Source organism: Chinchilla lanigera, unplaced genomic scaffold (assembly GCF_000276665.1).
Source record: "Chinchilla lanigera isolate Chin_1 unplaced genomic scaffold, ChiLan1.0 scaffold00026, whole genome shotgun sequence".
Taxonomy (NCBI): domain Eukaryota; kingdom Metazoa; phylum Chordata; class Mammalia; order Rodentia; family Chinchillidae; genus Chinchilla; species Chinchilla lanigera.
This window is the reverse complement of record NW_004955427.1, coordinates 11969479-11983191: the sequence shown is the minus strand read 5'-3', so window position 1 is coordinate 11983191 and position 13713 is coordinate 11969479. Positions and strand designations below refer to the sequence as shown.

The following is a 13713-nucleotide window of genomic DNA, read 5'->3' as shown; positions in this document are numbered from 1 at the left end:
CCCCCAAAATCATGTCCCTACATCATGTTGTAGTTAAAAGGACAAAACTACAGAACAAGGAAATGATGTTGAAAGCAGCAAGTGAGAAACATCAAATCACTTACAGAGGGAAACCCATTGGAATAATTTCAGATGACTTTGCAGAAACACCAAAGTCCAGAAGGGCATGGAATGACATATTTCAATACCCAGAAGAAAGCACCTGCTGGCCCAGAACATTACAGTATGTTCAGCAAAGCTGTCATTCAAAATTGCAAGGGGGGGCTGGGGATTTAGCTCAGCAGCAAAAGCGGTTGCCTGGCAAGCGCAAGGTTGTGAGTTCAGTTCCCGGTACCGGAGAAAAACCAAAACCAAAAACAAAAACAAAAAAAAACAAAAAACAAAATTGCAAGGGAAGGAAATTCACGAGCGGTATGACAGCAATGCTGCATATACTTGAAGGGACCCTATAAACAGAAGAGGAAGACTGGACAGTCTGCTGAGAAGTGGGAAGGAATCAAACATTAGAAAAGCAAAACGATGAGAATTAGTACATGCTCTTTAATAATAACTCTGAATGCAAGTTATCTTAATTCTATTAAAAGACATAAACAGTAAGATTGGATTACTGGATTAAAAGCAAGACCTAGATCCTTGTAGTTTGCAAGTAACACATGTCATGAACAACGACACTCATTGACTGCAAATGAAAGAATAAAAAATATTCAATTCGAGTGGAACTCAAGAGCAGTCAGGAGCAGCTAAACTCACATGACAGAGCAGACTTCAAGAGAAAATCAGTCAGATGGAACAACAAAGGCCACTATAGCTTGGTAAAGGGAGCAATTCACCAAGAAGATATAACACTTATAAATACGTATGCAATGAACATTGCTATACTCAATTTCATCAGACCAACAATAGTCAACATAAAGAGATACATAGGTTCCAATCTAATAATAGTGAATGACTTTAGCACTACACTTTCATCAATAGATGGGTCATCTAGCCAAAAATCAACAGAGAAAACTCAGAGTTAGACTCTACTACAGATCAACAGATGTCTACAGAATATTCCATCCAAAAACTACAGAATATACATTTTTCATAGAATGTTTTCCAAAACACAGCATATTTTGGATCATAAAGCAAGTATTATTTTAACAATCTAAAAAATTTTACATATTTTAACTTATCAGATCAAAAAGAAGAAAAACCACAGAAACTATACAAACATATGGTGATTGAATAATTTACTTTTAAAAGATGTTAGGGCTTGTATCTACTTGTCCACTCAAAGCCTCATGCACTCATAGATAGGAGCTGGGTGGGTCTAGGGTGTGTGATACCGGGGATATAAGGTGTGTACTACTAAATTAGTCCATTGAATGGCTTAGCATAGTCTTGGGTGTAGATAATGGGAAGGTCCACCCTGGGTGTGGTTGGTACCAGTTAATAGGCTTATAGCCTGGATGGAATCTAAAAGGAGAGAGGGAAGGTAGGTTTGCTACTACTGTTTTCTGTCTGTTCCTTGATGCCTCCTGCCTACCACAGCATGAACTATTTCTCTTTTCTGATGTCCTTCTGCTATGCCACCCAGCCTTGGAGCCAACCGAGTATGGTCTGAAAGCCCTACAAATTATGAACTGAAATAAACTTTCTCCTTAACTTGTGGTTAACTTTGTCTCAGCAGCAAGAAAAGTAACCAAGACAAAAGATCAGTGGATCATTGAGGAAACAAGAAGGAATTTTTAAAAATCTAGAACTAAATGAAAATTGAAATGAGATTTATCAGAATCTCTAACATAAAGGCAATTCTAGAAAATTGATAGCTATGAGTAACTGCATAAAAATATCAATGCTATCTCAAATAAACAACCTAATGATCCACCTGAAGTCTCTGGAAAAACAAGAACAAATTAAAATCAAACCAAACAGAAGGAAAGAAAGAAAAAAGATCAGAGTTAAAATTGAGATAGAGACACAAAGAACAATTCACAGGATCAATACAAGAAAGTTGGGATAGGAAACAGGGCAATACACTTTGTGGAGCTGGGAAGGGATAAAGAGAGATAGGAGGGAGGGAGGGAAAAGAAAGGGAAATTAAAAAAATCAAAATGAGATACGTACCAGTGATAATATACACTGACACTCCACAAAGAATAAATTAACTATGCATTGTAAATATATTCTAACAAAAAAAATTAAGAAGAAACAAATATTTGGTTCTTTGAAAAGTTAAATAACATTGATAAAAGTTTAGTCAAACTAGCCAAAATGAAAGGACAGAAGTCCCAAATCAATACCATGAAAGATGAAAAAGGGCTGTTGAAACAGGTACCAGTGGAATCCAGAGAATTATTAGAGATTATAGAAACCTATATTCTAGTAAATTAGCGAATCTAAAGGAAATGGATAAATTTCTAGACACATACAACCTACTAAAGTAAAGCAAGAGGATATAAAAAACCTAAACAGATATAAAAACATAAGCAATAATACTAAAGCAGTAATAAAAATTCCCCAACAAAGAAAAGCTCAGGACCAGATGGGTTCACTATTAAATTTTACCAGACTCTTAGAGAAGCATTACCAGAAATGCTTCTCCAAATAGTCAATGAAGTAGAAAGAGAAGACATGCTTCCAAACTCATGATATGAGGGGAACTCCACCCTGATATCCAAACTGGACAGGGACATATAAAAAATCCAGGAAACTTCGTATCAATATCCTTGATGAACATAGATGCAAAAAGCTTTCATAAAACACTTACGAATTAAATGTGACATCACATTAAAAAGATTATAGACTATGATTGAGTTGGCTTCATTACACAGATATCAGGATGGTTCAACATATGCAAATCAGTAAATGTAATGCACAGTATAGATAGAATCAAGGATAAAAAGCACATGATGACCTCAATTGTCAAAAATCTTTGACAAAATTGAACATCCTTTCATGACAAAAAAGACCTGAACAAACAAGGTGCTGAAAGGTCATTTCTCAGTAGAGAAACTCACACATGTGTATATGACAAACCCACAGACAGTATCATTCTGGATGGAGAAAATCTGGAAGGCAAAGCTGTCTGCTCTCTTCCTTTCTATTCAAGGTAGTTCTTGAAACTTTTGGTAGAGCAATAAGTAAGTGAAAGCAATGAAAAGATACAAATAGGAAAGAAAGAAAAATTACCCTTGTTATTCTTCATATATATTTAGATAACCCTGAAGATTCCACTGGGAGAATTTTGGAATTGATAAAGAAATTAAGCAAAGTAGCCAGTTATGTTATCATCAAAAGACGTAGCATCATTTCAATACACCAAGAATGGAGTAGTTGAGGAAGAAATTAGGGAACCAATTCTATTCACAATAGTTCCAAAAAAAAAAAAAAAAAAAAAAAAAAAAACTTAGGGATAAATCTAAGTAAAGAGGTGAATGAGCTTTAAAATGAAAATTTCAGAACTCTGAAAAAAGACATTGGAGAAGACACTAAGGATGGAACAACAGCTCACATTCATGGATTGGCAGAAAGAACACTTTTAAAATGGCCATATTACAAAAAGCATACTACCAAAAGGAATTCAGTGCAGTCACCATTAAAATACCAATTGCACTGTTCACAAAACTAGAAAAACAACTCTAAGATTCAAACAGAAACACAAAACACACAGAATAGCCAGAGCAATGCCAAGCAACAAGAGCAAGGCCAAAGGCATCACGATACCCAATTTCAAGCAATGCTACAAGGCCTTAGCAACAAAAACAGAACGATACTGGCACGATAGTCCACATGTAGGCCAATGAAACAACGGAAGACATAGAAACAAACCTATGTGACTACAGCCAACCAGTTTCAGATCAAAGAACCAAACACATGTTGGAGAAAAGACAGATTCTATAACAAATGGTGCCAGGAAAATTGGATATCTACTTGTAGAAAATTGAAACTAAATCCCTATCTCTTACCCTGTACACAAAGCACTTCAAAATGGATCAAAAACCTAGATATATGACCTAAAACTTTGAGACTTCTAAAAAAAAGGAAATGATTGAGGCCATAGGCACAGGTAAAGACTTCTTGAATAGCACTCCAGCAACACAGATAATAATGAGGATCAGTAAATACGACTACTTGAAATTAAAACGATATGTGCAGCAAAAAAAAAAAAAAAAAAAAGAGAGAGAGTGGAGAGATAGCGTACACAATGGGAGAAAATTGTTGCCACTACTCTTCCAACAGAGGATTTCTTTAAGATCTAAAATATATATAGGACTCAAAACTTAACACCAAAAATTAAAGAGCCCAATCAATGAATGCTCAAAGGAACTGGACAGACACTTCTCAAAAGAATACAAATGGCTCACAATTACATGAAAAAATATTCAATACCCTTATGCATTAGGGAATAAAAATTAAAATACATTGAGAACTTACCTCAGTCAGAATGGTCACCTTCAAGAACATATACAGTAAAAAAAAATTAATAAATTCTAGTGAAGATGCAGTAAACCGAACCCTCCTACACTGCTGGTAGGAATGTAAATTAGTGCAGCCGCTATAGAAATCCATAGGAAGCTTCTCAAATAACTGAAATAGACCTACCACTAGCTGTACACTCCTTCGTATATACCCACAAGGGTCAAAGTCAGCATTTCATGGAGATACTGCACACCCGTCTATATTACAGCACAATATACAACAGCCAAGCTATGGACCACACTGAGCCTAAGAGCTTATCCACGCATGCATAGATAAAGAAATTATGAAATGTAGTCATTTGCAATAAAACAGATAGATCTGAAGATTCTCATTCTGAGCAAAATAAACCAGGCCCAGCGAGACAAATACAGCATGCTCTCCCTAATGTGTGGGATACAAAAAGGATGACAAGGAAGTAGAGGGAAGACCATTACTAGACAGGAGTAAGGGGAGAAGGAGGAGGAGGTACAAGGATGGGTCATAGCGGGCATAATAAAATCAAAGCACATTATGCACATTAACTCACGTCTTTTAAAAACATGAAGTTAGTGAGCGGGAAGATGGAGTTTGCGGGTTAATGGAGTGTGTAGAGGCTAATGTGTTATGTGCATGTACACTTCTGCCAAAATGAACCCCATTTATCTGTATAACAAATACGCATTAATAAAATGTGTGAAAAATTAGAAGAATGAAAGAGAAACTCTCTAAGTGTTAAAAACAAGAGAAAATTTCTATGTAACCTGGAAATGGAAGATGTTTTCTAAACTATGACTTAAATCAGGATCAAAGCGTGAAGCCCTGGCTTCAGTACTCAGGATCAAAACAGAAAAACAGAAAAATAAAATCAGGATCTATAAGTGGAAAGAGTGATTGTGTTTTATAAGAGCAAGAATTATTCTGCACTGGAAACAATATTGTAAAGTAAGGATAAGTGACAAACTGGGAAAAATACTTGCAACTTATATCACAAAGGTTAGTAGCATTTATAGGTAGGACATTCTCAGCATAATAAGGATAATAGTTATGGTGAACTCATTAATATGTTTAAATTTATATGAATTCAGATACTTAACGTCAAACACTTAAGGACATCTTCTAAAAATTCTAGTGAATCAAATAATTTAAAAAAGTGATAAATACAGAGAAAGAATTAAGTAAATATTCTGTATTTCTTTCCTTCTCCTTTTTTTCCTGTCCTGGGGATCAAACCCAGGATTGCATCCATGTCTACTCTGCTTTTCTTAAAGTGTTCATCTAATAAGCAACAAGGGTCACGAAAGGAAGTTTATCTTTATAGATACTTTGGCTAATAAATTAATATTGATAGAATTAGAGTATTAGAACATACTATTTGTCAAATCATAATGATTTAATAGATCTAGGCAATAATCATTAGTGACTGTTAATATCACATAACCAGACCTTATGTGTCTCTGATGTACTCTTGCCAAAATACAAAACGTTAAAACAAAAACCTCAATGTGATCAAATAGTAATACTCTCTATAAAGTGAAAGAACATGGCAATACATAAAAATATAACAACAAAATTCCAGCTCTGGATGGAGCTATAAAATAAGTCATCAAATTTATTCAACAAAGGCACTGTACAGAAAAACAGAAATGTAAGAGCCTTTAGACCAATACGGATTTATCAAATAATCATAATCTATCAAAAGTATTTGGATAAGATTGTAAACAAACAAAATGTAAAAAAAGGGAGACAGATGAGATATTTGATGATATGAAGGACATACTAATTTTATAATTCTGGGGAGATATTATGGCTTTTTTTTTTCAACATCCTTATATTTTAAAAACTGATACCAAAATGAAATATCTTTATTATCTTCAATCAAAAGAGGGCACTTGATAAAGAATTAAATGAAACTATGGTTAGTACATCTAAAATCTTGCAATCGGAAGCATGACAAGGATCCAGTAGTGCTCAAATTAAAGAAATGTAGATTAGAATAATCCAAGGCTTAGCTCTGAGAGCTATGTTTCTTACAATAATTCAAAAGCTCCTATTGTAGGAAGAAAGCTTACCAAGTGAAAATGAAAAAGAAGCAAATACCAAATTGTTTTATATTTCAATTCCTGTTTGTAGCCTTGGCTCACTAAGATACGCACACGCACAAAATACTGTGCAAAGAGAACGGAATCCCTTCTCAGCCAAACCCTGAGTGAACATGGAAACAGGATTTTTTGACACCCACTGTTCTGTGGCCAGACAAGGAAGAATGACTCAGGTGACAAGAGAAAAGAGACGGGAAGAGGTAACTAACCCAACCACTTCCGGTGCTTCAAGATTTTCATATTTAGATTCTTAGACCTCACTTCAATGTGCATTTGTTTGTGTACTTCCTAAGTGCTTGCACTTCGTGTATGTCTCGCTTACCCAACTAGCTTGGAAGCATGGGATCTCAAAGGAGGGAAGTGGTGCAATGAAGAGGAAGTGAGAGGAGTTCTAAAGAATAGAGGAGTGAGATGCTGTGCAGCCACCAGAGGACTTGGGAGAGCTCCTGGGGGGTTGCTGCTTCCTGTGAGTTAAGCTCCTCCTCCTTAGCTCCAGACTAGGCTTTTTTGGGGTCACTTAATAGTGAAAATTTTTTTCCTTTTTGTCTTAGTTACTTAGCTCACTCCTGAACAACTTAAAGGAGGAGAAGCTTACTGTAGTGCATATTGGTAGAGATTTTAATCCATAGTTGTCTGGCTCCCAGGTGGGCAGCATGGCAGAGCAGCATGGTGCAGGCAGAGGTCCTCACGTCATGGCACTCAGAAAGCAGAGACAGAGGGAGGACCCAGAATGGAGCCACACCTTCCAGGTCACTATCCCAGTGACCCTTCTTCCAGCCAGGCCCCACCTCTCAACAGCAAGCCAGCTGTGAACCCCTGTAATCCAATCACCTTCCACAAACTCCCACCTCTGACCAGATGAGGCTTTCAGAGGGACATCCAAATGTAAACCATATCACTCTCTGGTTTGATCTCTAACTTTTGATTCTGTCGTACCAAATACACAATACCAGGACAATTTCTCTAACTCAGAGGTCATTGTTTTTCATCTGATATATCATACCAGCAGCAAAGTTACAATAAGAAGATCCTAAATTTTCCAGACATAAAGGATGAAACTATGGCTCTGACCCTCTAAGCATTGCTAGTGTTTAGTAGTTACAAATTTAACTCTTTCTTTCGTGTTGGCCTTTATTTTAAGAAGTATGCTTTCCTTAAAGACAATGCCAGTGCCATATCTGGGTATTATCTCTTTTCCATTGCAGTCCTCATTCGCCCTATCACACACCCTATTTTCTAGAGAATCTCCACCCATGTGGTACATTCTCAACAGAGTAAAGATCAAGTCCCCAGACATACCATACCATAGCTGATGGCACAGGCGCACATATAAAATCTGGGTGTGTGAAGTCAAGATGAAAGAGTACTTGCACTAATGTATGGTAGCTCTCCTACTGGGTTCCAGCTTAGTCCAGTATAAAAACAAGAGGTGGACTCATCTTTAATAAGAACTGAGGAACAGCTTTCACTTAGTATTGATATTATTACCTGTAATAAAAGATACCATTTACCAAGTTCTTACGTTTTGGCAGGGATTATGCTAAGAGCTTTGCATGGATGATCTCATTTATCAAAATGATGGTACCCATGCAAGAGGAAGGATACTTGTCTACATTTGTTATGGAAGGAAATAAAAGCTTAGAGATGTGTAATAAGTTGGCCATGATGATGTATATAGTAAATGATAGTCAATGTTCATATCCAGGTTTCCTAACTTTAAAGTATGTTTTGCTAAATGTTGCTCTACACAGGTCGTCTGTTTCTCTTTATTTCAACCCTACCCCACCTACCATATCCTCTGTTGAACTTAAGTTTTTTTTTGTGTGGGAAGGGGTTCATTTTCCAGAAAACAGAAAGAATATAGGGCATTCATGGTATCTCAGCCTACAAGGGAGTCTTCCAATATCCTGGTCTTGGTGCAGCTAAGAGGTAAGAGACAGAGAGGAGATAATAAATCTGTACCTGCTGCTTGTCCTAGATAGTGCCATGCCTCCTTTAGCAGGGACTCCATGAGGTAATTTTTACTGTGTGTGTGTGTGTGTGTGTGTGTGTGTGTGTGTGTGTGTGTGTTTTACTAGGTCACTTGGTCCCTGAGCTTAAAATGTTCCATTTCCAGTGCATTTTCCATTTGTTGACTCCTTTTCATTCTTTCCATTAGTAGAAATGGAAGTCATTTACTTTAGGGCCAGGTAATTTAGGGCAAATATTATTATCACTGTTCTCCAAAGGGGCTCAAATAATTTACATGAAGCACCTCAGATGAAATCATTTCTATAGAGAAAAAAGCTGGAACTTAAATCTAGGATTTTTGCCTCCTAATGCAAGCCCCCGTAGCATGCATGACATAAAAGCTGCATGCCCAGTAGCCTCCTTACTCCTCTTACCTGCCCTATGCTAACTATTCAGACTTGACTTCACAAACTCACAAACCAGTCCACTTCCTTTGTCTTCAGCCCAGTGATGGCATCGCCATGTAGGTGGACATGCCAGAAACCTAGATGCCACCTTCCATTTTTCTCTCCTTTACTTTCATCATGCTCTTGTCCTATTTTCACCTTGTGACAAAGTTATACCTATATTTTCTGCCCCATACATAAAACATGTAATTTTCTTTCTATGGTGCTCTTTCTCAATACCACTCTTTCTCCTCTGAACTACTGGGATGGTCTCTTAACTTGCTCCCATTCTCTTTTTGTCTGCTTTTATACTATTCTCGCCCTGAAGCCATTATCATAGCTTTATAAGAAATAAAGCCATGCTATAAATGTCACATCTTCCATTTGTTAGAAATACTTCAGTATCTTTTCATAGTTCTTAGAGAAATATCAAAGACTTGAATATGACAGACAAGGTCCCTCTATCTCCAGCCTCATCCATTAATCTCTGCACTGAAAGCCCACTGGCGTTTTCTCATTGCCTTTGACCCTACAGGGCTCTTCACAGAGCTGATTCCCTTCTCTGGGTCAGTCACAAGATCTGACTCTTCCTAAATTATCTATTCATTCTTCAGACATCAGTTCATGTGTTTCTTTCTTAAGGACGCTTTCCTTGACCACTGTTAAATGTTCTTTCACAGAACTGTCGTAGTTCTTATTATTAACACTTGGGATTTTAGACACTTTTGACGAATTTCTACATCCCATACAAGATGATACCATGTTGAGCACACAGTTGGTGGAGAACACATATTTGTTCGATGAAAGAGAGCAGAAGCTAGGCATTTCCCTCTATAGCAGCAGCGCTCACCGGGTGCCTGAACGAGAAGGTTGTAGGTTCTAGTACGAATGCCATCTGGATACAGAGTGAAGCTACACTTGTATTTTCCGCTGAGCGATGAAGAGATATTCCTCAAGTGCAGAGTCCACTTTGTCACATTCCGAGGAGTTTGTAGGAAAGTCACCAGGGACTCGCAGGGACTCCCACTGGCACAGTGGAAGCCGTGTTGTGGGTGATAAACGGCAATCAGGTTCGTCTTGTTAGTGACTTTGGACCATTGCATCTGCACCAAAAAGCTTTTCTCCTCTAGCTGGCATGTCAGGTTGACATCAGAGCCAGGTAGAGCGTAAATGTTTTCTCTTTCACTGGTTATGTCTTCCCATATTCCTAAAAAGGGAATATGGAGCCATTAGTTCATGTAATTCACATGGGGTGACTTCCTGATCACTTCAATGAGATAAGAGAACAACTGAGGGGTTTCTTTCTGACTGACTTAGAGATCTGTGTGGTGCAGAGAAAACCATTAAACTCAGTACAAAGGAGAAGGCATTAATTAGGAAAAATACAGGAAACTTGACATACAAACATTTCTCTTTGTCTTTTGGTCTTTCCAAAAAAAAAAAATAATAATTTAGGATTTCTGACTACCTACTAATAAAATTAAACCTATTTGAAAAATGAAGAGCATGAGGAAATATTCTCATTTTTAATATAACTGTCCTTTTCTATGTTATAAATCAATAGCTTTATATAACACACAAGTGATATACCACATATCTACATAACATGGTTTCAAAATATGTTTTTATAGGAGGTTTCTATACACATTCTCTGCTTAATCCCCTTGATAAGCAGTGATATTGTTCAGCTTCTTCATCAGAGAGCAAACAGAAGCACAGAGGGATAAAGTGTTTTCTCAGTCTCATCTCCAGTAAAAGAACACCAATTTGGTCGCCCACGATCTACATTCTTTGTATATTTCATAATCTCCAAAGTACCAACTTAAGAAATCTTCATAATATCCAAAGTGCCAACATTTTGTCTTTTTCCCAAATTTTGTCTTTTTGAGTAGGGTAAGAAAACAGATATTCCCCAGAAGGGGATGGAAAGGACCTTCACCTCCATGTAATGTGGTCTCCAGAGGAGAGGAGGACAGAGGGTGCCTCCCGAAGAGCTTCCACACTGCAGCCTCTCAAATCAGCGTTCTGAACTGCTGGACTTGGAAGATCCCCTCTCCCTCCACCAACCTGACCAAATGGTGCAGGGCACTTGAAATTTCTAAAACACTGATCCTTTGATACGTGTTTGCTACTGTGGACTTGTTTAGAATTGTTTTGAAATACTATTATGGAAATGATATATTATTGTGACAAGTCCCATAGAAATTCACAGCGGAAAAGGATAAAAAGATGACAAGCAACTGAAAGAAGCAAGGCCTTCAAAGGTACTTGACAAGCAGGAACTATTACACTTTTGTGGATGCAAGGAGTTTTGGCAGACAGCAGTTAGTACAGTTAAGTGTAACTTCCTATGAGCTATTCTTTAATAATATGCCTATAGCATTATATTCCAAATCTCCTTGATTTAGCAATTCTTGAAATCTTCATAGCTGTACCTGAAAAGCACAGTTAATCCTTAAAGCACTGAGACTCACTGTAATACCTCATACTATGGAATGCAGAACTAATCTCTTTTCTTCCCATTTTTAAATGAGTTCATTATGTTCTGATTCCCACTCTTGGGTAAAGAATCCCCTTTGTCTCCCACGGCCATACCTACACATAGCTGAGTAACATTCAACAAATGCCCACCCCCCTGAAGACTAGTACTTGGAGGAGAAATACATGCTGCAACCAAAAGCAAAAGCATGCTTGAGAGGGGAAAAGCTGAGCCAGGAGCTCCGAGCATGGACAATGGCTTTATGATTCTTTTTAGTTTTTTGGAGTTGTTCTGACCGCCATTTGGAGAACATTTCATTTTGTTTCCAAGAAGCAGTTTCCAAAGTAGTCCAGACATCCATGTAAGAAGGTAACAGGTGAAAATACTTCAGAGAAGCAGCACAAGTCACACATTCTTTTCTTGTTTTTAATGTTCATTAGTAATCTTTTTAGACTCTAGCATCTCTTTGATAGCTGGCATTTAAATACACAACGGAAGACCTTCAGAGCTATTTGCTCTTTAGTGATCACCTTCAGCAGGAATCAGGACGCATGTTAAATGAACAGAAGCCTAGAAAGCACGTGATCTGACAAGAACGGAAACCAGGAAGTCTTACCCCTGACAAACTGTATCTGGATGATGGAGCAGACAGCACAAAATGTCCATTTCTTCTCCATCGCTGCCTGAGGAGCTTACACGACCATTTCCGTAATGAGCATGAAAGTCAGTAGATGTCTGTTTATGACCAAGCAAGCTCTACCCACCCTATTTGTGCTTAAAACCCCAGACCTACCACAGGCCTGGGTCTGTGTGCTGTGTGGTGAGTCTCCAGGAAGTGGCACATACACAGGAAGGTAGTGTGGTTCAGGGCTAAGTGTCACCTTCAACCGAACACTGCTGAAACTTCTCTGAGATCTTGTGCATTACCTTCTTTAGAGGACTTTTCTGAACCCCAAGATTCTTTTCTTCAGGAACCCTGCATCAGTCAAATAAGCTGTATCTAATATCCAAGTAAAGGAAAGCATGCAGAGAAGTCAGCAATGTACTTTTTACACCTTTTTCTGAAGGCACAACGTTATTTAAGAAATGTGAACTTAGTGTCTTTCATAATAGTTTTCTGTTCAATCTTAAGAAATATTTTACTTCCAGAATTTCTGCAATGTGAAGGAGCAATGTGGGAGCACATTCAACTTGGATAAAATCTGAAAATCAACAGGGAGCAGTAATTCAGTTATAGGAACTTTATTGTCTCTTGCAGGAAAGTCCCTATTTTCTGGGACACATGAAATAAGGGCTCCTTGTCACACGTCTGGGGTAAGATGGAGGCCCAGTGAGAAAGTCTCCCACCTGGATGTCTGGGGGCCTTTTTGCTGATGAATCCAAGGTCAGAGACTCTCCCCCTTCCCTCAGCTAGCAAGCCTATTCCACCCACGCAGCTACTTCCTGTTAGGGGACCATGATAGAGTGTCGTAGAAGGGACTCCTGTTAAAAATGCCTGGTTGTTTATGAAAGTACGTGAAGAAAATTCTTTTCCTTACTGGTTTTCCCATCTTGGGGTAACATAGGCCATCTTCACTCCCCAACATTAGGAAAATATGTGTTAGGCCTAAGGTCTACAGTAAACATTGAATGAAAAAGAATAACAATACATGCATAGCTATGAGGAAGACTGAGGAACTGCACTGTGACACCAATCTCCCTACAGGAGTATGAGCACTACCCAGCAAGACCAGACACAAGTGAGAGGGTTGAATTATTCATGATGTGACAATTCTCCTGAGGTCCAGCGGCAATAATTGTGCCAGCTTGTCATTGTGTATGTACTTACCTCTCCATGCAAGAACATACGGGGCATATGGATGATGCTAAGACAAAAGGCATCACTCACCATTCAGAGATTAGAATATAGCTGAAGAGCGATTTGTGTGGGATGAGTCAAGGGCTACCATCTTTCTAGATGTCCAGACTGCCACCTATGCCTCTGCTGCCATGGCAATTAGCGTCCTTAATGAGTTGCTATGACAATTAGCATCCCTAATGCTACTCAGTTAATGATGTTTGTTGCCTGCAAAAGTCAGAAGAGGGAGTTACTTATTTCCTAGGCTAGGTCCTCCCAAAGCTTATATTTACCTTATATATACCTTCCTACAAATTTTACTAGAGAAGTTGGGGCAGGTGGTGCTGAGAGTGATTTTTTTTCTAGGAAGGGTTTGAGAGCTCCGTCCTTGGATGACATCACTGCTCTGGATGCCCTCATCACTTTCTTTTCCCTCTGAAAATTGCAGGAAGTCAAAGT

At 38.1% G+C, this 13713-nt stretch overlaps 1 protein-coding gene across 4 annotated transcripts in view; it reads right to left on the bottom strand.

Moving 5' to 3' along the window:
* The window catches only part of Cd96 (CD96 molecule), an 86135-nt gene extending 73994 nt beyond the window's left edge, over positions 1-12141 (bottom strand). For all 4 annotated transcript variants that reach the window (XR_261254.1, XM_005386365.2, XM_013515037.1 and 1 more), the window contains exons 1-2: positions 12034-12141; positions 9789-10145 (exon numbers count right to left, since the gene is read on the bottom strand). Coding sequence is in view for 3 of the 4 variants with exons in the window: in XM_005386365.2 (XP_005386422.1) it covers positions 9789-10145; positions 12034-12094 (418 nt within the window). In the remaining variant the exon portion in view is untranslated. The remainder of the gene's footprint in view (positions 1-9788; positions 10146-12033) is intronic.
* Between the last annotated feature and the right edge of the window lie 1572 nt (positions 12142-13713).